General features: G+C 43.3%; 1 protein-coding gene across 1 annotated transcript in view; it reads right to left on the minus strand.

The window, feature by feature from the left end:
- Window positions 1-406: 406 nt before the first annotated feature.
- AMFR (autocrine motility factor receptor) overlaps window positions 407-24,631 on the minus strand; it is a 29,624-nt gene continuing 5,399 nt past the window's right edge. The window contains exons 4-14 of the mRNA XM_065848310.2: window positions 24,223-24,375; window positions 19,898-19,938; window positions 18,966-19,098; window positions 18,246-18,379; window positions 16,456-16,566; window positions 13,337-13,527; window positions 11,591-11,694; window positions 9,444-9,578; window positions 8,324-8,407; window positions 3,587-3,771; window positions 407-1,980 (exon numbers count right to left, since the gene is read on the minus strand). Of these exons, the coding sequence (XP_065704382.1) occupies window positions 1,830-1,980; window positions 3,587-3,771; window positions 8,324-8,407; window positions 9,444-9,578; window positions 11,591-11,694; window positions 13,337-13,527; window positions 16,456-16,566; window positions 18,246-18,379; window positions 18,966-19,098; window positions 19,898-19,938; window positions 24,223-24,375 (1,422 nt within the window). The 3' untranslated portion in view covers window positions 407-1,829. The remainder of the gene's footprint in view (window positions 1,981-3,586; window positions 3,772-8,323; window positions 8,408-9,443; window positions 9,579-11,590; window positions 11,695-13,336; window positions 13,528-16,455; window positions 16,567-18,245; window positions 18,380-18,965; window positions 19,099-19,897; window positions 19,939-24,222; window positions 24,376-24,631) is intronic.

Raw genomic sequence — 24,631 nt, forward strand, 5'->3', positions numbered from 1 at the left:
CAGAGGAACTCAAAGCCCAGGGCATGATTTCTGTGTTGTTTTCTGCTCTCCCATCTGTGCTCCCAGAGGTAACATCGACTCTGCTGCTTGAACAAAGCCCCAGCTCCCTCCTGTTCACACGTACAGCAGCTCTCACCCCTTCTGCACACTGCCAGACAGTTCAAAACCCCGTTTTATTGTTACAGTCACTCAAGACACTATTTCTCCTCCATTTCCATGCTCACAGTGTGATAATTCCAGGAGTAGCTCCTGCTCTGCAGCCCCAGGCTTGGGAAAATGTTCCCAAACCCGGTGTTGGGTGGCTGTGCCCCCTTTCACCACGATAGAAAGTGGAATGGAGGGGGCCCAGGTGCTACATTTACACACCAAACACACACCAGGAACATAAGAAGCCACACTACAGAAATTTCCAAACAATTTCCAACACTGACCAAGAGTTTATTTTTTTTTAAACAATAAAAACAAAGCAGCTCTGAGCAAAACCAAAGATCTCAAAAAAAAGTTCTTTGAAGTTTACTAATAGCATTGCAAGGTAAGGCTTCCCAAAGAGTTTTATTGAAATAAATTATTTTCACCTAAACATCGAGATACAACTCCTCTCATTAAATTCACCCTCAAATGTCCTAAAAACCAACAGTAAAAAAAGTTACCAACAATTCTAGATAACACTGGGTTCCTTCTAAAGGACAGCAACACTAGAACTCACTCTTCCGAAGTTTAAAAATTAAGTAATTGCCGTGTAAAACTGAACTACGCAAGCTCGCTTCGGCAGCTCCACGTGGATCTCGTGTCAAAAGTTCTTTAAAAACACCAGAGGCTGGGCTGCAGCCGAGGTCCGGCCGCCCCGGCTCCCCAGGCGTTCTGAATAAACTCGCGGTGAAATTGCGGGGTTAAAAAAATGAAATAAAAAGCAAGATATTGGAGCTTTCTCCATGAAGTCCCATCCGTGTTGCTCCGGAGTCCAGAACAGGCGGGTTTTTCCTCTTATACTCCCTTGGTTTATGGTAACACTGCATTGCGGGACTGGAACTCACCTCACGCCCCCTTTTCTTCGCTGGATTCCCCTCTATCTCATGCTTGTTTCTGGTCACAAAAGGCAAAGGAAAATAACGCAGCCCCTGGTGAGGGAACGGAGCCAGAGTCTGACAGTGCAGAGGGGCCCGGCAACTGTAAACAAACTATTTCATGCTGGAATCATGTGAATCAGCGCTTTGCTACAAAATGCATTAATTAGGTTGGGGTTTTTTTCTGCGTTACGTAGCCAGACAACTTCCATCCATCCAGCCTGCGAACGGACCTTCCAGCGATGCCACCCCGGCCCTTCACACCGCCCTGCGTAACACCCGTTATTCTCGACACGAACAGGGACTGCAGAGCGGGCACCTGCTCATCTACCGCAGGGTTTGCTGCAAATTTCTAAGCCTTCTTGGAATAACTCTCCTTGATCTCGAGCTGACCGTGCCAGCACCCTCCGCGACCTGCACCCACAGCTGCTAATTCGGAACACACTTTCCCCAGCCTCTGCTGCGCAGTCGGCCTGGTACCACGCGCTACCTGCAGAAATCACACCCGCAGTTGAGAATTTGCCTTTTGCTTGTGGAGGGGATCAACGTCACATAGAAAATATTACAAAAAAGGTTAATTTGTCAGCTGTCCAAACATTATTAGACCACATGCTTTATACAGCAGAGAGGCAGCCAGCTCACTCGGCAGCACAGCTGGCTGGACTCTGAAGAGACACTTTCCTGCTGGTATAGAAAGCGCAGGGGGGGTTGTATTTAATTTATTTATCAACATTGCTCACGAGGAGGAGGGAGGGGCCACGAGCGCTAGGAGTTCTGCTGCATCTGGAGTCTCCGTTCGGCGGCGGCAGCGAGCGTCCTGCGGCGCAGGGTGACGGCATCGGCGGACGCTCCCTCGGGCGCAGCAGAGGGCTTCTCTGTGGCCAGCTCCTCATCAGGGGTTTTGTTTAAATAGCGCCTGCAAGAGGAACGAGCAAAAGATGGGTGAGCAGAGCCTGCCTCGTGTTGGCTCTGGAAAAGACATCACTGGTACATCCATGGAGTCAGGGAAGATCGCAAGGCTCACCGAAAGCAGGAACATACCTTGACACAAGCTACGTACTCCAAAAACAGCCCATATTACCTAAGACAGGCTGTGCAGAACTGGCAGAAGCTCCTAGTTTTTGTGCAAGATTCCTGTGTCCATGAGAAGGAGCCAGTTCTAAGGGCTGGGGCTCTACCCGTAACTCAGAGCAACTCCTTGAGGCTGCAGGTGAGTTACTGAATCTCTCTGCTCCCGTTATTCCACCACTTGTAAGACACTGCAGCATCCACCACGAGAAGTCCCACCCTGATGATGAGTAAGCCTTGGCCAGAAGGGGCACCAGGGCTGCAAAGTGAAAGATGAGGCAAAAATACAAGGAAGCAGCTGCCAGAGTTAACATCCCAATGAATTTTTACACTTAGTGACAAAATGTAGCAGTTTGTGATTCTGCAGCTCTTCAACGCTGGAAGGGAACCAGTAAACTAGAAAGTCAAAAATACTTTGTCGCCCTAAATGCCATTTTTCAAACATCAAGGAAAACGATGCTGTAAGGTCCTGGAGACAATTATTTGATATTTCAGTCTCTCACAGATGCTCGGAGCAATCCTATGTATAGACAAACTCTTTAAAGGTGTCATAGTCCCATGTATTTTTATGATGGCATTTCAGTGTGGGGGAAAAAACAAACAAAAAAACCCCACCAAAACCAAAAAACCCCAAACAAAACAAAAACCCAACAGTGTAGGCAGCCTGATAACACCAAAGGATGCATAACTCCATACTTGTGCAGACCCTGTCCATTAGTATCCCTGTGATACACAGGCAGGGACGACATTTCTTACAAATGCTACAAAAGCTTTCTCTACACCACTGAAGTGCTTTTCATTTTCTTTTTCATCAGCAACTGGATGCTAGTAAAGCTCCTCAATATGACCGGAACGCATGTAAAAGGAAAGTTAAACTCTCCCTATAGCACCTATTTACCAGCTGGGCTAAAAGCCGCCGTCCAGCTGGTCACTCTCTTGCCAGCAGCGGTGACCTGCTGGTCAGGAGCCGCTCTCCTGTGCGCTCAGAAGGGGTCACCGGCCAACTGCACACTGCTCCGTGCTCCAGGCACTGCTCTGTACCTGTGAGGAGCGGTGCCCGACAGCCGGTTCAGCTGCCAGAGCACAGACAGCGCGGGCTGACACGTGTGCTGGGAGACAAGCTACAGATTACCAGAGAGCTCGGCACAAGTGACATGTTCTCACTTATTACAGGCTCAGAATAAAGCCCATCGAAGCTGGAAAATCACCCTCTGATTTCAAAGAGCTTTGCATCAACCACTTAGGAAGCTGTGTACATGTTGGGACACATGGAGCTATTTCGGAGTTGGGTTTATCAGTTGACTTAACCAGCACCCTGAGCCTGCTGGGGCAGATGTGTTTGTTCCTCTTACTATTTGCATCAGCTCAGGCTCTCAGGGGTCACAATCCATTTGCAACCCATTCTGGGACACTATAACCAAGTGCTCATCCTGGAACGTTAGGAAAGAACGTACTTTCGAGCTTGTTGCAACAAGTCCTCCTTGCGCTGAACCAACATACGCTGCCTTTCATCCGCTGACTTGGAAAAGCGACTTCCCCTGGCCTCAAAATCTTCTGCTTCACTGGGCTCTGCTTCCATTTCACTGAATTCTGCCATTTCTTCCAGTCTTGAGTTCAGTTCGAGTGGCACTCGCTCAGTCTAAGAGAAAAGAAAAAGGAAAAAAAAGTCACAAGTCTCTGCAAAATTTGCTAACAGGGCTTCTTTGCACCAAATCAATGAGCTACAAAGAACTGTCATTTTCTGAGGCACTGCAAGAAACGAGACTCTCACCTGCTGTACCCGCTTCCCTTGGGCTCCTTTGAAAACCTCAGCCAAAATACATAACAAAGCTATTTCAAAACATGTTCAAAGAGCCTGTATTCTATAATGCTGTATCTTTTATGCCGTGCTTGAAAGTAATCTCAACGACAAACATTAATTACTCATAATTAATGCTCTACGAAAATGGGGCACTTCTAATAGTCAGATTCTGCAGCTGACTTGACAAGCAATGCAACAGTAAAGAGTTGAAAGAGCAGAAATCCGTGTACTACAGAAAGAATAGCAAATGTATTTGCAAAGAGGATGCGTGCTTGAGAAGGGAATTTATGAGGCTTCGGTTCACCGAAATCATCGTGTATTCGGGCTGCTGGCGCAAGGCTGGCAACCGTCCCAAGCGCAGCGTGTCAATAAAAGGAGCTGGCAGCCCCGCGCACTGCTCGTCACCCCTGACAGCCGCCAACACCGCAGCGCGAGAACTGAGCTGATGAATGATGACGCTGGTGAACAGGTGAAGCAGCAGATCCTGATCCCATCCTGTCATATACGATCAGATCAGCTCTGCGATGGAAAGGCAAGATGTTACTAAGCGTGGTAGCATCAAAAAACAAATCACCTCAATGAAAGGCTTAAGGATTGAGCCATTATTCGGTATCCCAGAGGATTACTCAAGTAGGATGCATCAAAGAGGTATTGGCCAAAGCAGATCCTACCGTCTAGTCTTGGGCCTTTGGTGCCCTCGTGCAAGAGCCTCGACAGATGGTGATGCGGCGACCGCGGGGGAACTGCTGCCCAAGTCCCACCAGCCCAACTCAGCCGTATCACAGTGCACAATGTTTCAGCAGCTGATGTGCAAAACAAGTTGAGTCATCCCAAAGCCCTAGAGACGTCCCAGTAACACCATCTCGCCAACGCAACGCCTTCGGAGCGCAAAAACCAAGACGGATGTCACTTTCCATCAACATGGTGAACCAAGCAGGAAGGCCAGGGCCCCAACCTGAACAGGGCAAACACCGCAACCTCAAACACTAGTACGGCTTCAGCCTATTTCAGCAAAACCCATCAATTCCAGTGTGCTGGGCAAGGGCTCCCTGTGTCACGCACACTAACGCACTGGGATAACATGGTGGAGTATTGTTGGATGGCCTCAAAGCAGTGCCACAGCTCAGAGGAGGAAGCCAGAGCTCCACAGAACAATCTCACAGATTTTACGCAGACCCACGGCAACCTCGGCAGACCAGGTATGGAGCAACCCAACGGCTGCGTCCCATCACCACACAGGTGGGTGCAGAAAAGGGCAGCTCTGCTGGGCAAAGCAGCGAGGAGGGTGCTCATCAGAACTGATGTTCACGCAAGAACATTTTTCCTCCCTGGGCCATCTGTATCAGAAGATCCAAGCTAGCTCACAAAGATGCAAAAATCAATACCCAGAGCCCATTCCTTTATCTGAGCACAAGAGCGGTTACTGAGGAGGTTTTAGAGACAAAAATATCATAACTAATTGCAGTGAGGGTTATGACAAGTCTCAGTATGAGAGCAGATCTCAGATGCAGAAACCTGTACACTACACAAACTACTCCTCCTTCAGGCTCCAAGAAGAAAAAGAGTTACTTTCATGAAAGCCATGGGATTCCTCAGAAGTGTCTCTAGAGTCACAGAGTACTTAAGCAATGACAATAAACTGGATTCTCAAGGAGGGAGCCAGAACTGCAGCAGGCAAATTTCGGCTTTGTAACAACAGCTTACTAGTGAGGTCTGAGCAGTCCTGCCCAATCTCCACCCAGGATTATAGAAACAGATAAACAAACACACAAAATTTTAAAGCATAATCTTTAAATACATTTTAGTACAGGAAAATACAAGCTTAAAGAAAGTAGCTGTAGCTGCTCCAGGATCTGTTGTTACAGGGAATAACAGCAGAGCGAGAAAAGGGGAGGGAGGGTAAATATGATGGGGATGGAGAGCGAGCGTGTGACCAAGGGACACGCTGCTGGAAACATTTGCATTTCCACGCACAACTGGAGAAAAGTCTGTGCACAGCGTCTTGTGAAGTGTCCAGGCCAGGGCTGTCAGAAGCTGTCAACGTTCAGAGCATTATCTCACAAACCTTTAACACGATTTATACCATGACAGTGCTCAGAGATGTCTCTCAACTACCCTTATATGTCAGCACTGACACCCCAAAGCCATAAGCTATATTTGGGGGCGGGGAGGGAAACACACAACAATCATTCCTATTTTAACATCTTTGAATTCTAGATAGAATTAAGCCATTTGACATATGGCACAGAAGAAAACCTATGCTACTCATGAAGAAGGGTGCTTTTATTTGAGCATGTGTACTCCCCTAAGTACTATTTCTAACAAACAGAACTCCAATGGGCCTGACACTTGCTGTTGGAGATCTATAAAGATTCTCAGTAAGTATGCTGATTAAAAAAAAAAAAAAAAGAAGAAAAGAGACGAAGAGCTTGTAAAACTTACTCCAAGGCTGCAGCACAAAGCAACTAGAGCCGCCACAGTCTTTCTTGGGGACTGTGTCATAAGGCGTGAAGTCACATCTACCCACTGTCTGTAAATACAAGTCTTACCCAGAGGAGATGATGACGGCTTCTTATGTTCCTTCCCACTTGCATTTAAAAAGCTTCCTAAAATCAAGCGCAACCTGCTGAAGTAGCTTGTTTACTGCTAGACCTTTCCACACAGATGAGAGTTCAACTGACTACAGCAACATATTCTTCTGGCAAGAAGAAAAAGAACATCTACAATACACCAGGTGCTCAGTTAAAAACTGAAATCAAAATCAAAGAGACAGAAAAGCGACAGGAGTTTCCCAGAGGAAGGACACCCCTGGGCTCCTTCTCTCCACAACGGAAATACTATCGATAGCAGGGAGGTGAGCGAGCTGGACTGCTGGGCAGAGCTCTGTGGCTGCGTGACAAGCATGATCTGATTGTCTGAAGCCAGATGAAGTTAACAGTAAACGCACAAAGCATTTATGAGGCAGGAGGAGGACAGCAGCAACCAGAGCTTTCACCATACTACCCAGCAGCAAGTTTTTCTGGGTGCATGACAGTCTCAGTCTCCCACTTCAGCTTTTGCCTATGAACCCCATTTGGCACAGTAAGTATCCAGATGGGAAAACCTGCACGGAGGACACCAGCTTGTTCCACAAGTACAGCCCCCGGCAGCCCTGCTCCGCCGCGGGAAATGCACAACTCCTTATGTATCTCCAGGCTATCCCTGTGCTATTTCACAAAACAAAAATACAGTCTCTGCCCAAACTGCCGTTTGCTCCAACTAAAACACATCATTAGAGAACACGTTTTCGAGGACGTGACGCATGAACACCACTCCCAGGTTTTTTAGGTTCTGTAGAAGGAAGGACAGAGACATAGGCAGTGCCAGGCAGGCAGGTGATCAACAACGCAAACATTCAAAGTGAGATGTGAAGCCAGTAGCAAACTAAGCAGAACGAGTTAGATATCACTTGCAGAAAGAGAGGTTTTACTCATAAAGAACAAGGAAAACCAAAACCTTCAAGTTAAGCCAAAAAGTCACTAAAGAGTTGCTAGAGCTAGATCAAGATTTTCACTCCTGCAGTTCCACGCCTGCTACCCCAAGCTCTTATCAAACACTGGTACCGAGCCCCACCACCTCTTCTTCAGCCTCGACTGCAGGGTCAAACCATATTACATCTTCTCCTGTCTTGCAACCTGTTGACGAGGGAACTGCCACAGCTCAACTGCAGGTGAGTAACAGGTTGACTGTTCAGGTTATTAAAGGTTGCAGAGGCAGAAAGTCACACACCTCGCAAATTCATTCTCTAAGCCAGCAGAAAGGGAGGATTATAAAACAGAAACCCTCACAACTTTGCTACTACAGTCAGGGAAAAGGAAAGTGGAATGAAACCTTATTCTGCTTGCAGGCTATTTTTTTTTCTTCCTGCCACATTTTACTTAGCACATGCTGCTTAATAAAGCCCTTAGTGAAGAACAGCAAAACCCATTATTGCGGTTTACATGTAAAAAGGTTGTTATCTCTTGGTCTTGTTTGGTATCCCACTCCATTCACCCCAATGTTCCCGATGTCTCCAAGTGCTTACTCCAGAACACCAAATAATTCTTATACCCAGAAGAGAAATATTAACTCATTTTAGGGGAAGTATCTGGAGACGTACAGGATGGGAAGGGGAAGAGGAAGGGGAAGAGCAAAGCATCCTGCTCTTCATATTCCACAGATGGGTACAGGCCTGACCAGATGTGAACAGAGACGTGATATTTTTCTGTTCTTTGTGTCACTTGAGAGCGCTTTCCTTCGAGGAGCAAAAAGAAAAGCACACAGGTAATTCTTTACAACCTGAACTCATACAGCACCAATCTGTCCGTGCAGCTTCTAATTTTGTTTTTTGCCCGTTTTGATGCCAAATTACCTGAGCGACAGTTTCAGTGTCCTCCTGCTCAGCGCTGTGCCGATCCACAGAACTGTTCAATGCAGGTCTAATGCTATCTGCACGCTGAAATGCAAACATTGTGGGTTAATATTAATACAGTGTGTAAAACAGCAAACCAAAAACGAGCTGTTTGAACGCATTCAGACTCTACCTTCTGCAATGTCATGCGTTATGTTCAATTTAGAAACAGATAAGTTAGCAATAAACAGAGTGCACTGTGTCGAAAGAGAATTGTCTCTGCTTCCCCGCACGCAGACTCCAGATAACAGTACTATCTGATGTGCACTGAATGAGAATTCAATATTCTTATTAACAGGAACATGCTCCCCAGACTGCTCTACTGAAATCTGCTGTCATTAATTAAGGACAAGGCATCATTTTGCCGACTACTTTCTTTGCAGAAAACCTTCCTAAGTGGTACAATTCAATTATCTGTCAGCAGAGAAATCAACTGGAAATGTTCTAAAGGCTCTGCACAAAAGGGACTGAGAAGAGCTGCTTTAACTGAGCAAATACTTTTCTCTAGTCTAGCTAAAACATTTTCAATATATTTTCGGTACATGACTGAATATACTACATCTACAGAGATTTAAACAAATTAAAAACAAATCCTGAGGTTTTTTTTAACTAGAATTTGGCACTACGTAATGTGTTTGAAACTATATAGGCAAGCACTTCATGAATCCTGCAGTCCAACCACATCAATCAGGGACAAGCTGTAGGGCACAGGTGACAGACCCTGACTTTCCTTCATAAAGAAAATACCCCATATTAGCACGGATAATGCTAAAGCACACCCGAGACCCATCCTAATAAATTAAAAGGTCACCTTTTAAGGGTCACAGCAAGGAACAAATGTGTATACCTCAATCACACACCACTGTGAGACCTTCCAATTGAGTCAGATGTTGCAACACAGAAAGACTAGATTGCCAAAAGCGGTTTGGTGCTTCTGACTACATCATCTTCCTATCTGAAGAATACTATTGCATTAAGCTAAGCTGGATTCACCAGTGCTTGAATTTACCTTGTTCCCCTCACTCATTATTAACAGGTTAAGCTCTGCAGTAATTAAGAAAGTTAGTTATTTTAGACTTACCTGTGTGGGGAAAGGTACCTGGACGCGTCCTTCCAGGATGTTGTCGGTGGTGATCTCTACGGACCGGGTGAGCTGCAGATCCTGCAGAACTACGTGATAAGGAACCTGAGGGAACATCTCCTGAATCTGATGGGCCTGGAGAAAACAAGGTCGATACAGTCAGTATCAGCAGTACACAAACACAAAAGTTAGCTGGGAAGTATCGCAACAGAAAGAGATTTAAAAAATGAACAGTTCAAAGCTGCTGTTTATGATATGATAACCCACACGCAGAAAGAAAAACAACAGAAAGAAAACCCATGCGGGCATCGGCTTACAGGATGATATTTTGACTCCATTGAAGCCAACAGCAAAATTGCAACTCCTGTGAAGACACCACATGGTCCTGAAAATTTAGTTTCCTGAAAAGTGCTTGTAGATGCAAAAAAGGCTTCACCAGCTTCCCGACCCTCTTTTCATGACAGCCTTTTTAATAAGGATCTACACAAAATTCACATGAGTGACTGAAACTAGATCAACACTGGAAAAAAAAATATATCTTTTTCTTTATCCCAGATGGGTTCTGAAATAGTGCTGGTAAGGACAAGTACAATAAGTTTTTTTAACCTACTCTCTTCAGCCACCCTGCCTACAAACCAGTTTAATAGGGTCTGAAAGCTCATGTAAGTTAAACCAAGTTGTTAGGGAACTGTTACTATTGAATTTCAAGTTACTTAAATAATATCCATATTAAAAAGATTTATTAATAAAAGTAACAGGGCAGACAAAAAATTTACTTTTAGAGACCAACAGCTAGACTTCATTAAAGACTAAAATCTATATTTTAACTAATGCTGAAAGCTATGGGAGGGGTAATGAAAACAACCACAGTAAGAAAAGACAGGTGGAAGGAGTTTTGAGAGCAAAGCAAAAGCTATGCACCAGCTGACAGTGAGCTCAACACAAGCAGCTACAGCAAACCTACCTCTCCATTGTACTATCTTGTGACCAAAACAACCAATTTAGAATTTCAGCCTCTGGCCTTTCCCTCAAAATACTTCCCTAGGTTTTTATTCAGCTACACAAAGGAGAATTTCATTTATTTTCTATCAAAAATGTGTAACACTTTTATAGTTTGCTAACCTGGGACTTTCCATTAAAGCAGGAATTTTCATATAAGTTGCTACTGTACTTTTAATCATACACACTGCTAAGAAATCATTACTCATCCTTAACAAAAGCCTGGTTGTGTCACTGTGCCAAGTAAAAGAAGAACGAAACTGGCCTTAGAGAGTTTCTGCATATTTAACTAGTCTACCATTTGCCTACACACCTCAATGCTCCCTACCCATCCTCCCTCAACCCCACTAAAAATCTTGGCCTTATCCTGTCGAGGCTTAAACAGTTGTGAAGGTTATGGGAGAGATCTCGCATTCTGAAAATGTCATCACTTTCATAAGATACCTCACTGAATATTTATTAACGTGCTCTAGCACACAGCAACTTTGAGAACTCACAAGAAACATCACTTCCCAAACTAAATGTACTAAGCGTGTTTCTCTTTTTTGTACTACAGTAGTGTTTATGTATGAAGTCAACAAACCTGGGATTCCATCCTCAATACTCCTATCATCATGATGAATCAGCAAGAGTCGACTGTGCTACAGAGAGCCCCATCTCACACTGACAAGACTCTCAAACAGAAACAGCTACACTGGAGCCCAGTGCTATTAAAAATAAATACTAAAAAAATCAAAAGCTATAGAATGCATTTTATCAGTTACCACTAGACCAACAGCTAAATTCTCTGGTTATAGACTCACATCCTTTGTGATCACAAGTTATGAGTAAAGAAAAGCACTAAAAAAAACACTTAAGAAGTTGCTCTAAGCAAGTTGAGAAAAAGTCTGCCTATCTACACCGAAAGTACATGTTAATTTTTCTCTCTCATTTACCTACCTCCAGACCTGTTATTTTATGTTTACACACTTGAAGTAATGTACAGCCCTAACTTCACTAAAATAAAGTTTCTCTCACTCAAAAAAATAGCTTTCTTGTAACATGTAAACGCTGTTCTGACTTCCCCGTTATGTTCTCCATCCGCATGTATCTTTCTCCCCACATCACAAAGAGGAAGTCTGAGACGCAGACTATTAAATCAGTCTTACCATAGCATTCAGCTGGGAGTTGCTGGCTTGTGTGATCCCGAGGATGTTTGTAGTATGCATCACTTCCACCGAAAAACTGGGCAGCCAGCTGGCAATCCGAGAGCCTAAGAATAAGAAATCACCAAGAAAGTCAAGCAAGAATACGAAGTTCTCAGCAGGCAAAGTACTTCTACATGTACTTAACATAACTCTTCATATTTCCACAAGGCATATACAGGGAGTTCTGCAGTGCAACCCATCCCTGACACCTCCCAAACATGGAGACGGCTGGAGCGAACCAGTAACTGCTGACAGTCTCTTCAAACACACCGTCATAGTGGTTTAACAGTCTGAGGGCCAGAAGAGGATCGAGAAACACCACATCCTTGTTTTCTTGTTTCAGTGTCCCCATTAAAGGGAAAATTAAAATAATCCAGAGCCAAATTCAGTTCTAGAATACATTAATACCTCCAGCAATTTTACCGAAAACAGGCCACCTTCTAAACAGGCTGAATCTGGTCCCAAAATGGGTCACCTATACAAGGCTAGCATCACCCAGAAAATATTACCACAAAGGGACACGGAGTAACTGAACAAAGTGACTGCTGCTGCAATTGTGTGTTCAACAGAGTAGGGCACATGGCTGGCTCTCCTCCTGTGCTTCTTTTTAAATAAACACAGGGGTTGATCTATGTCACTTCTATCTCCCCAGTAATTTTGTGGATCTCCACGCCACAGGAGAGCACTGGGGAGGACAGCTGTTGAAAACCAGAGTGGTATTTTAAATACAAACATCCTGTGGAGACATAAAGCACCCCAGAAGTGGGAGCCATACATGAATCTATCAGCCAGTCTCAGTGTACCTAGAAACGTCTGACCCTTCTCTGTTCATTATTCTACTCTGACAACCTAAAAAGATCACAAAAGCTGCACAGACAAAGTCTCTGTCTAAGTTTGCAGCAACTCAGCTACATCATGGGAGCTCCACAAGGACAGAGCCCTAAGCTGAGTATTTGCACTGGTAAAACCTACTGAGAAGCAACAAGACTACCATCGAAAACCTGGGAAACTGTGGAAGACAAGTACACACTAATACCAAAACTATGAAAAAAGAATCGAAAGATAAGCAACAGAAATTGTCTCTTACAGAACAAGTTTGTCTGCACACACAGAACTCATCATGGTCTGAAATCCCAACTGCTTTGTGAGTAGTAACAACACCCCATTGAAAAAAATACATGTAAAACTGTTCGGGTTACATGATTCCTTCTAAAAGCAAGCTTCTGCAGACTTCTGCACCTAAGCAAGCATTGCAATTTTCTTGCAAATTAAGTGGCAATGGACTTCTGACAACCTCACATTAGCTACAGATAGAAGAAAGATCAGCTTATGGACAGTACCTTACAGTTGTGGGCTTTTTTCTCTTTGACTGTCACTGATTAACCAACCACCCGGTAACAAACTAAGACACATGAATTTCCCATTCTGTTAGTCAACATGGCACACAATGAATAAATTCCAGCATTAAAGCTGCTAACCACAATAAATCAAGGAAAAGGGAGCACTTGTACAAAGTCTCTCAAGAAATCTCTGTAGCTCTGGACAACCTCAGAGACACTTACCTGAGCTCTTTCAAAAGAACTGTAAAAAACACATGTGTTTGACAAACACGAGCAGAGGCACAGTTTAAATTTCAAATGAAACACAGACAGAATTCCCTTTGTTCACTCGGGCAACAGTAGTGGACGTCAAATCTGCTGAGCTCACCGTCAAAGTGGAAGAAGTGATTGTGCTGGTTGAGGCGTGGCCTGCCTTCTGCTACTGCCACGGGGACCAGGTTCTCATCCAGATTTTCCCTTTGGTGATCCTCCCGCACGTGGTGGCTGTCGGTGATATTAAGAGACATTCTGCAGGTGGGGCAAGATGTGTCTTGTTCCAGCCAGGACCGCAGGCATGAGCTGACAGAAAAACAGCAATATTGTGATGAGCTTGCAGCGTTTTTCCAAGACATCAGTATGATGAGTACATCAAGCAGCTGTAGCGTATTCTGTACAGAACATCAACAGTGCACATGGGCTGCTCAGAGATAATCTGTGAGGTACACTGGATGAGCTCTTGGTGACTTTGGCACAGGGTTCTTATATCCTCCAGCTGAAATACTCAAGTGTTCACATTTTATAAACAAGCATGCAGATTTACCACTTAAAACACTCTCCCAATTTTGTTGTCCCTCTAGCTCAGAACAATCAAGTGTTGCCTGGAAGGGGAAACAAAGTGTTTCTCTTGTCTCACCATCCCCACCTGAAAAAGGACAAAAACCAACTGGACAAGCATCTAAAATACACTGACACATTTTCATAGCAGTTCTGCCACAGTGATGTGGCAATGGCGCCTCCAAAGTTTTTCAAGTATCTTTTCAAAAATATCAATACCCAAATCACCACTCTGTGAGCTCTCTGAACAGATTTATTAACTAACCAGTGCTGTGACATTCTGATGTTTACTTAATTCTGAACCGTTGCTCTCTTGCAGAAAGTGAGAACTGTTTGAAATGCAGGTTTCACCACTCAGAGCTGTGCCTCCTTTTGATTCAGACGGATATGACCTCGTCGTGGTATCTGTTGGCATGTTAAACCTGATTTTCAGTACAGAAGAACTGAATTTCACAGAACTGAACATATGTCAGCGTACTTCACACTTGCAGGGTGGTGGTGGTAGTGTGTGTTTTTATCCAGCAGAAGGTCTCAAAACACTTTGGAAAGGTAGAGACATTTAAAAAGTAAAATAAACCTGTTTCCCAAACTGTGTATGTGCAAATAAAGGCAGAGATCACAGGTTTGGGCAGACAGAGTGAGGAAAAATTCCTAATTGCAGGATTACAGCAAAGTGAAGGACACAAGTTCCCTGCACAACTCCTAAAGTTATAGCGTATAGGCATATTGCCAAAGTGGTTTCCATTATATTTAAATGGAGGGATACGCAGCATGTTCAGAAAGTTCAGTGATGGGTTTCCCAGAAACAACCAAGACACTACAGTAAAATTCTACCATCTTCCACCACCTCGGTGACCAGCACAGCTCAGCACTGCAAAACCACCCTGCACACAGCAAACTCAGACCCTGCTGGAGTTGTACTCAAAAGGTCACTCATGAAACACCCAGGTTGACACAGGCTCCCACCACACGGCTGCTCCTCAACCGCTGCGGTGCTAGAACGGACACAAAGCCCTTTCAGGCTGAATCAGAACCAAACCCTCAAGGTTTGCAGCATCCAGCCATGGTGATACCATACTGTACCACACAGGCAGAAGGGCTCAGTCACCTACAGCACATCAGCAGAAGGATGACTGACAACAGGTCAAGGCTGGCAATGCTTCAGAGAAAGAAAAATCTTTTGAAATTGCTTCTTAAAAGATGAAAGAGAGAGTTTCAACAGAGCCTAAAAGATTCAGACACCCACTCCTGTTAAACTTCCTAATATTCAGGCACAGAGATGATCTCTGCAATGTGAATTTTCCCTGCTGCCATCTCTTCTACTCCAAATAAATGGCTATGAAAAAATTCCCCTGTAATTGAGAATGGACACAATGTTTAGCCTATTGGCAAAATCACCAGGCTTTTATGAGGAGAAAAACCACTCTGAGGTTGTAAATAATGTTATTAATTACAATCCGTTTTTATATGCAAGCTTAAGTCATCCACTTTAACATGGTCCCTCCCTAAATGCACCAAGGAGGTAAGTGTAACTCAGCTTCAGAAAAAAATACAAAAAGATCCTTTTAGATACAGAGAAAACAACTTTCTGAAGAGAAGACCCTGGGCTTCTCAAGTGCTCAGTAGGTGATTAAATATTCATATGATTCAGAAGCATTGGAAGAGGAGTTTCTGCTACAGGGGCACATTATCTCATTAGAGGCTCCTTGGAACACGGATAAATATTTATGGCAAGGTTTGTCACAAATGACAACAAATTAGCACACAGATTATAACTTCTGGTTTGACAGTTACCAGAAAAAGCAAAAAGCTATTTGCAGAAAATAACTTGCTCCTATGACACCACAGGGACAATTTAACTGACCATGCATGTAAATCACATGGTACTTCACAAGCTCCTGATCCCGTATCTTCTTTCATTTTTAAGCAGTGCTAAAAATGATCCAAGAAAAGGTGCATCTAGCTCAGCACATTGTCTCCACAAGCATCTGCCGCTCTTCACTACTGAGTGAGTGTAAGAAACAGCATATAGAGAGACCCTTTGGCCAAGAGCCTCCAAGTTCCAACTACCAGCTGCTTAGGGACATCTTCAGCTGATTTGGTTAACCGCTTTTACAGGTCAAATGGACTCATCCCCCTATGAAATCGTGCAATCAGACCTGGTCTCCACAACTGTCCTGGAGGACTCATCACCATGCAAGTATACGCCATACAAAAATATTCCGTTTTCTCTTTTAAGCTGATATCTGAAAGGGACTTAAGGATCTAACTCCAATTTTTCTTCCTCACCTAACACCCCCTCATGGAAGAGGTAATGGATAGGATAACCAAAGTGGGAAAAGCATGTGTCTTACCAAACAGTTACACAGCAAAGCAGGACACAGACTGACAACTGAGATACCATAACACAACGCTTTCTACCCATTAGTTGACAAGATACATATTCTTAGTTTGGGTGGAAAAAGAAATGCACCGGGTGAAACAACTCAAACATGAAAATGACTGAAGTGAACATGATTTTTTTATTCCAGGTAGACCCAGATGACCCAAGCAGTAAGCAATCACAGCTTTGCTGACGGTTTGGTACTTGTTATCCTGCTGTAACTCCCAGACATGCCCATATATCCCCTCCTTGCCACAGCCAGGTGTCCCCATCCAGCCCCAGGAACGTACTTGTGGAAGAGGTGGCCGCAAGGGAGTTTCCGTGCGGATTGCATGGAGTCCCAGCAAATGGCACAGTCATCGTTATTGACTGCCAGCTCCTCTGGTGTTGCAACTGCAAACCTACAAAGAAGAAAAAGGAAGACACAGGAATAATGATTACACCAGCTCAGCGTGGCCTCCTGGCTAGATAACCCCGCACTGAGAAAACCTTTTCCTCCACATTAACTTTTCCTTGGGAGATATGTGCCAGCAGGTTTGCTGTTTCTTCCATAACTCAAACTCACACTACAAAGACACAAACACACATCCCTCCCATGACTTCTTACAGACACTTTTTTTTGTTTTGTTTTTTGTTCTGTTTTTTGGTTTGTTTTTTGGTTTTACACAGCTCTGCATCCATTGTAGGTTCAAAAAGCTTTGACTTAGTATCTTTCAAGAAGTACGATCATTAGGTTGAGAACCTCAAATTATTAATATAACCTGTATGGATTTGGCATATGTTATTTTTTAAAATGAGCTTTAACAGCCGTACCCATTAAGATGTCTTAGTGGGATCATAAGCATTTATGGTCTGACTATTTCTGGCCTCAGATAGCGCCCACCCCCATTTGCCTTTGATTTTTCTTTTTTTCTTTTTTTTTTTTTTTTAAACTACAATGCCTGCAAGCAGCTACTACATAGTAGCCAAACACAGACAATATAGAGCTGAGTGGTATAATAACATTTCACAGCTCTGCTGGTGTGAAATATACCTGTAAAACAACTACTCAAAGGCAGGGAGCACGCTGCCATTGCCAGCCTCTTGAGGAAGCTAGAATGTGGTTCTTCCAGAACAGTCAGAATGACAAAAACACATTAAGTTGCTCAGACTGAGACACTTGCAACTGAAACAGCTTTGTGAGCAGCTTAAAGGGGTTGAGCAGCTGCATCTTACTGAAAAGAAACAATGTGTTGTGGATGAACTTTATTATGCAGATCTTAACCTGGTATTAAATGACTTTTCACAAAGAAAACTTTGTGAATTTCTAGAAAAACCAGTCTTCTCCATCTGGACTACAGTGGCCAGCAGAGCTAGCCAGACCCACTGAAGTCCACAATGAAAATGGTACAGCAATGTATGGATAAACTCCCTTTTTCTCTTAAAATTGTTAAGGATATAGCTGAGTTATCAGAACATTGGATCAGAGGTGTACCTGGCACAACACTAGGTTCTAGCAGGCCTCTTGATTTCTCTGTACTGCCTCACCACAGCGGGATGGACTAAAGTAATCCCAAGGCACTCTCAGCTCTGTTTGGAGTTGGCTTCAGGTTTCATGAATACATGAAGATGAGCAGGTTTTAATTAATTTTAATTAATACGCTCATTTCAGGCAGTAACTCAATGGTATGGCCTAATGAAATTACAAGCATTTATTTCTATCACAGCCAAAGTCAATATCTGACAAGTGAAACAGGTAGAGCTCTGCAGAGCTTGTCACCCCACCAGGGGAGTCTACAACAGAATACAGAAGAAGCAATACGGGACAGGGGAGTTCACTTGTTGCCAGTAATACGTTACCAGTAATACTATTATTATCCTTACACATCTGCTACAATCAGAAAGGGTTTTCACAGCAACCAGTAATGTGTAAAAGCATACGCTAAGTGTAAAGACTTAAGAGCCAGATTTGCAAGATTGCATTTCTCCAGCTTACACCATGCTATTGTGTATCAAAGGAACATCAAAGAATCCCAATTTCTTTATCAAGATCCTCCCGTCAAGATCTACATCAAGATCCCAGAGCAAGTAAGGGGCTCACCGAGCTTCCATGTTCCCAACCACGCGCAGGTAGTTCTTGTGCCGCCGAATTCTTCTTTGAACCTCGTGAAACAGGTAGCGCAGCTGCATGAAAATCACCAGGCTCGCCATTGACAACCAGATATTGCCAAACAGCTTTGGGAAAAAAAAAAAAAAAACAAACCAAAAACCAAACAACAGAATGGTGATTAGAAACAAATGCCATGGGAAACAAGAGGCTGCTACAAGAAACTGCATCAGGTCTTAATAGAAAAAGAAATCAAGAAACCAGCACTGAAAAATGTTTCTTTTGTGGAGACCACTCCGACTAACCACACATGTCCGTAAGTATTACTGGTTGTTACATCTTCAGATATAACATGAGCAGCACAGCTTTTGTAATAAAGAGAAACTGCATTTGGTCCTGTTCAGCTTCATGTCCCCTGCTGCCAATGAAATAATTCAGTTTGATACTCCTCTATAACAAAGCCAATTAAATACCTAGTAAACAGATAATTATACAGTAGTTAATAGTCCATAATAAAGTTATTTGTGAGGACTCCAATTACACAGGAGGAAAGAATCCCAGAATCCACCACGCTACATCTTCACTTAAATAACTTCTCTGTAATACTTGGTTCTTAAAATAAGCAAAGCAAAAAAATATTTAAAATATGTATACCCAGCACCCTTTATTTTAAGGCCCATCTATTTGCTTAACATTATGTCCAGTATTTCATACCAGCATATGAATATGATGCATCAAGTCCAGTGAAAGCAAGGTTAGCTCCATGATGAAATCTGTGTAGTAAACATAAGTGCCTTTGCCCTCCCACGTTCCTTCATGGTTGAGATCCCACAGATGAATTACATATCTGCAAGAGCACGGAAATTAACATTATTCCATCTTCTTTTGTTAAATAGCACCTCTAACATTCAAACATCCATTTTTTTAAACAACTTCTGGATATGGATTATTTGCCCTTCCTAAGCCCAGGGCCCACACTCTGCTTTCCTGGGAGACTTTTTAAAATGTTCCTGGTTTCAAACAGCATCATTTTAAAAGGGCAAAAAGCAATCAATGCTTAGCCCACACTGGCATCACAGATACCACCAGCTGTCAGAGCAGATGCAGCATTTGCTTAAAACTCCTGTGAGTACCAGAAGTCAATCTTGGGATTATAGTAACTACAGACCCGCATTTTTCAGGGTGTGAGGTGTTTCTGAGGTGAGGCGTTAGTTTGGTGACAGACCTGAAATGCCAATAGTGACCCAGACAAAGAGGTTCTGTGCTACATGTCATGTCCTACATATGCATACATGTGTGCATTACAGACACACACACGTGCTGCTTTTTCAAAGCAAAAGCTCTAGAGATTAAGATGTGAAAAGAAACCCAATAGGATGACATTAAGTAGTATATATCAACCCTCATACAGCAGCACCGATGCATTTTAATCTCTGCCTCGAGCCATCAGCACCCACTAAAGCTACCCACTAAAAGAACTGCAGAATTCATGCTTAAAAATAGTACAGGCTAAGGTTAACCAGCTTTGTCCATCTCCAAACGTGTACTTGCAATTCAACAAGGTAACTACGTACGCCTCTGAAATCAACAAATGCTATATGCACTACCTTCCTGATCAACCATCCTGCAAAACATAAACTACTCACCGTAAAATCACATGAGCAGTTCTGACTGTCACAAGAAGAGACTGAGGAAAGAAAAATAAAGATACATGAATGACATCCTGGCAGGGATGGTGATGTCAAGGCTGGAGCTGAAGGGCTAAAATACAAAATGCATTTAGTGCAGCTTAGCAAGGTCCTGTGAAGCAACAGTCACTATAGATGACCATGTGCCCAAAATACCTGTGACAAAGATGAAGCTTACAAATAAACATGGAAAACATGACTCTCAAACACACAATGGTCTTGGAGCAGCCACTAGCACCAACGTTAAGTCTCACTTTTTGCCCCACTACATAGGACATATCTTTTTTGATTCTTATCACTCAGTGAGCGTAGAGACCACAAACTACCTATCCCCATGTCAGTGCTCAAGAAAAATCTGAAGAACTGAACAGAAGCAGGAATTTGAGGAAGAACCACGGAAGCACTTCCAAATAATTTATCCCTTTTGCCAAGATGTGAATGCTACAACAGTAACCCTTCTCTCTAATCATACTTACTTCTTTAGGCTAAGCACAAATAAAAAAATTGAGTATATCAGAAAGTGTAAGTAGATCAGAAGTGTAAAGACAAACGACCACAAAGAACTGTTTCCAGTATTAAAAACAGCACAGAAGCAGTATCAAAACCACTAACTTCCCAATATAGCAACGAAACAGTCGGTTTGAATTAATTTTTCTATCTGTAAAAAGCATTCTTAAAATGCTTCTGTGCACATTTAACCCTTATCAATATCCAGCATATCTGCCAACTGTTTACTACTTGGCTTTAAAGTAAGTACTGCTGTGACTATTTGAATACCAGTGCAATCTTTTATCCACATAAGGGATTCAGGATAAGATGTACACATCATTCAAATAACACAAAAGAAGTCAGGAAGATAACAGCAAGTCATCTAGCATGGCATTCTGTTGCCATCACAAATATCTTTCATAAAAAAGTTAAATTAGCACACCACGTGCTCCTGCAGAGCACGCTAATGAGATGCTCTTCTGGCTCCTGTTACGCTGCATGTGGGTACCAGAAAGATCCTACATCTTGTTCACTTGAGGTTTTTGGCTACAGAGAAACTCTGGGCAGACCACAGAGGAAAAGTAAAAACATCCAAATTCTAACCATGTAAGTAGTGAAACAGAATGATGACCTGAGCTGCTGGATGAATGTGCCATTGAGCACAAATCCGTGCCTAAACCAGTACACATGGCAGAAAGTCTCCAATAAGGAAGACATCTGTCAGGCAGAAATCTGAAGAGTCTAATCTTCGTGACTTTTGAGAAGTTAAAAGTTGACAAGACATAATTTATCCTGGCTAGTGCTGAGGCAGCAAGAGCATCAAGATTAAAAGGACGAGCTAGTGCAGATTTGGTCAAGGCGCTTGTCTCTGGTTCCTCCACTGTTTCAAGAAATGCATTTCAGCGTTCTGACAAAATAAGCACTTTGCACAAAGTAAAACATTGCATTACAAGTTACACATCTCCATAATCTGAGGTTCTAAATGGACAGCAAGACATTTTCAGTGCCAGCACCTCTAAAGCTCTTGCTCTGCTCCACTATACACACACTTACTGCCCAGGGACTGCGCGGTACTGGCAGATACTGGTCACACAGATGAGCACACAACTGGGAAGCACTTAAACCCTGAGATAATTGATGCAGCATGAGAAGCTACACAGGAAAATATACTGTTACCTGTAAGGTACGATTCTAAGATTTGAATATCAGTATCATTATATGGCCTTAGCTGAGATGTATGAAACAGGATCAGAGGACAGCTGCTATAGGAATGGAGTAATCCTCCATACAATAAAAAAGGTGCAAAGATAGACTGGACATTACTTGCTACACTGTGATTCTCAAATATCATATATGAAGGCAAAAAGTCTTAATGCTCACTTAAAAACACAGACTGTCCTTATTCAACTCTGGGCAATTTCACATTTCACATCCATCCTTTGCAAGATAGAAAATGCAGACAACACAGAAGGGGAAGCCCAACTAGAACCCAATAGAACCATCTGTATTGCTTTCTTGAAAACCCTGAGGCACCAAGCAAAATCAGTTTGCAGAGTCAGGAGAAAGATGAATAGCTTAATGTAACTTAATGTAATTAAATACACACTAATGGAATACATTTGGCAGGGTCCCTCTCGAACAGCATCACACAAGCCATCACCAGGAAAACGTTCTAGTCTCCAAGATTTAACACTTTTTGCTGAGCTTGGGGACTGCCACGAGGTGTCACTGCTAGTAACTGTAGAGAAAGAAACCTCAGTGTTTTATTCCACTTACACTAGTGCCAGGCATTAAAATCAAGGAAACTACTTATGGTCACCCAACCCATGTAGAGCATATTTAAAAGCTTCAGGAAAGGGTGAGATATTAGACCATCTCATGTGAGGGAAGATTAAACAAACTACGATTCTTTTGCTTGGAAGAAAAGTCAGAAGGGGAACAAGAGGAAGGTCTATAAAATCACAAATGGTGTGAAGAGTAAACAGGGAATGAGTCTTTGCAGTTTTTCACTTAAATTTATTAGACGATAGTCAGGGACATTATCGGACAGATGATTCAGAACAAGTTTGTGTCCACAAAGCCAAGTTAAATGTGGAATTTGTTGCCTTTAGATATTGCAGAGGCCAAAGTATAAATGAGTTCAATAAACAATCAGTCAACTTTCCAGAGTCCATGTGAAGATACCAAACCCAACAGGCTTGTGCAACCCTCAGCCCAGGAACGTCCTCAAACGCCGGCTGCTGCAAGCGAGGGTAGGAGACCCTTTCCTAGACGCTCCCCACCGAGCTCTTCTGCTGGCCGGCAGTTGCCCCAGCTGGTGCTGTGGCCAAGGAGCACACACGGTTGCTGGCTGAGCCATCCTTTGTTAATACGGAGACAGAACAGCTCTCACTGAAACAGCCGAGTCCCATCCTGCAACCCCAAACGCATACGTGGTGTGGTGCTAACAACAGAACACTTCGGCACCTTAACACTCCCTGATAAACCTACACCACACTGGTACAAGGCTGATAAATCCATCTGCCAAGCCAAGATAAGAGACACACCACCACCAAGACCCCACCTATGAGAGACACTGACAAATCTTCAACATCCTTCCACGGTGTAATTACAAATCTGGTCTCGCTTATTCTCGTATTTAGGGGAAAGTGAACTGACAAATAACTGAACTGTGGTGTGACCAGCATCATATTCTCTATCAGCTGACTGTTTTCTTTCCTCCTCAGTAACTCCAAGTATGAATTCAAGATAGGAGAAGAAAAATAAACCATATATGCTACTTGTAATCTGAACTAAGAGCTTCCTCAGGCAGAGCGCAACCACCCACCTGTCCTGGGTTTGGCTGGGATCATCTCCACAGGAAGGTGGGACAGTTGACCCAAACTAGCGAAAGGGATATTCCACACCAAATGACATCACGCTCAGTATAAAACTGGGGGAGCTGGTCAGGGAAAGGGGATCACTGCCTGGGAGTGGGCTAGGCATCAGTGGGTGGTGAGTGACTGCACTGTGTATTCCTCACCTGTATATTCTCTTATTGTTGTTGTTTACCTCTCCCTTTGCTGTCCTGTTGAACTGTTTTTATTCCAACCCAAGAGTTTTACCTTTTTTTTTCCGATTCTGGTAGGATGCAGAGAAATGAGTAAGTGGCTGTGTGGTACTTAGTTTCCAGCTGGGGCTAAACCACACCACCACCGTAACATCAAAAATATACTGACATTCACTCCACAAATACACTGATGTTTACTCCACACTGCAAAGGGTTCAGAAGAGCACAAACACGAGTTGCTCATCTCAGCTGAGAATGCATCTCTTTGAACAAACAAGCAAATCCCACGAGCAGGCCTTAAGGAAAGGATGTTAGTCTCATTCCTGTTTCGAATGAATGAAATAGAAAAGACAACCTCAAAGAAACAGGCTGAGGTGCACACTACACTTTCATATACGCTCCCTCTGTCTCTCTAGTGGCCATTTCAACTAACCCTTCCTGCAAAGCTCACGAAGCACAAGCATTATTTTTTCATAGGCTGCCATGTGATGTCAGTGTCATCTTACGGATTTATCCTCTCATTCTCTTTCTCAGACAAAGATTTTTTTTTTTTCCTTGACAGCTTAAACTCTAAAGAGAGAAAGCACGCAGATCTGGCTACTCTAAAACAGAGGAGGACTTGTTTGCTTCTCTGGAGTTACTTCATTGTGGGAAGCTAAAAGAAAACCCACCGTGTGCCATGTTACCCCCACGTGAAGGACAAAAAGCAAAGCTGAAACCACCGCATGCATGAAGGAAGTCTCACCTCTGCTGCCATGAAAGCCAGTGTGTGCATGCCATGGGTGTAGCCAATAATCCCACAGATGACGGCTAATCCACAACAGGACAGGAGCATGGCTATGAGCAGGGTCAGGACTCTGATGTGGCTGCTCATGGGTGTGGTAGGAGAAAAGGAAAGCTGCAACAGAAAACACTTTAAATGCATAACAGGTTTAAAGGAGTCCTTCATCCACCCTGCCTTCCATAGTCACCTCACCAAACAGGTTCTTTTTCAGGAAAATTTTTTGCTTTCTAGAATAAAACCAATTTCACGACCCAAATCACACAATGTAGTAACAAATGATACAGAATAAAGCTAAAACCACGCAACATCTCAAAGTCTTGTTCATCTCGTTGTCATTTACATTCACCAGGATTTTAAAGCCAGAGGGATC

The sequence above is a fragment of the Patagioenas fasciata genome, chromosome 13 (genome assembly GCF_037038585.1).
Source record: "Patagioenas fasciata isolate bPatFas1 chromosome 13, bPatFas1.hap1, whole genome shotgun sequence".
Classification (NCBI taxonomy): Eukaryota; Metazoa; Chordata; class Aves; order Columbiformes; family Columbidae; genus Patagioenas; species Patagioenas fasciata.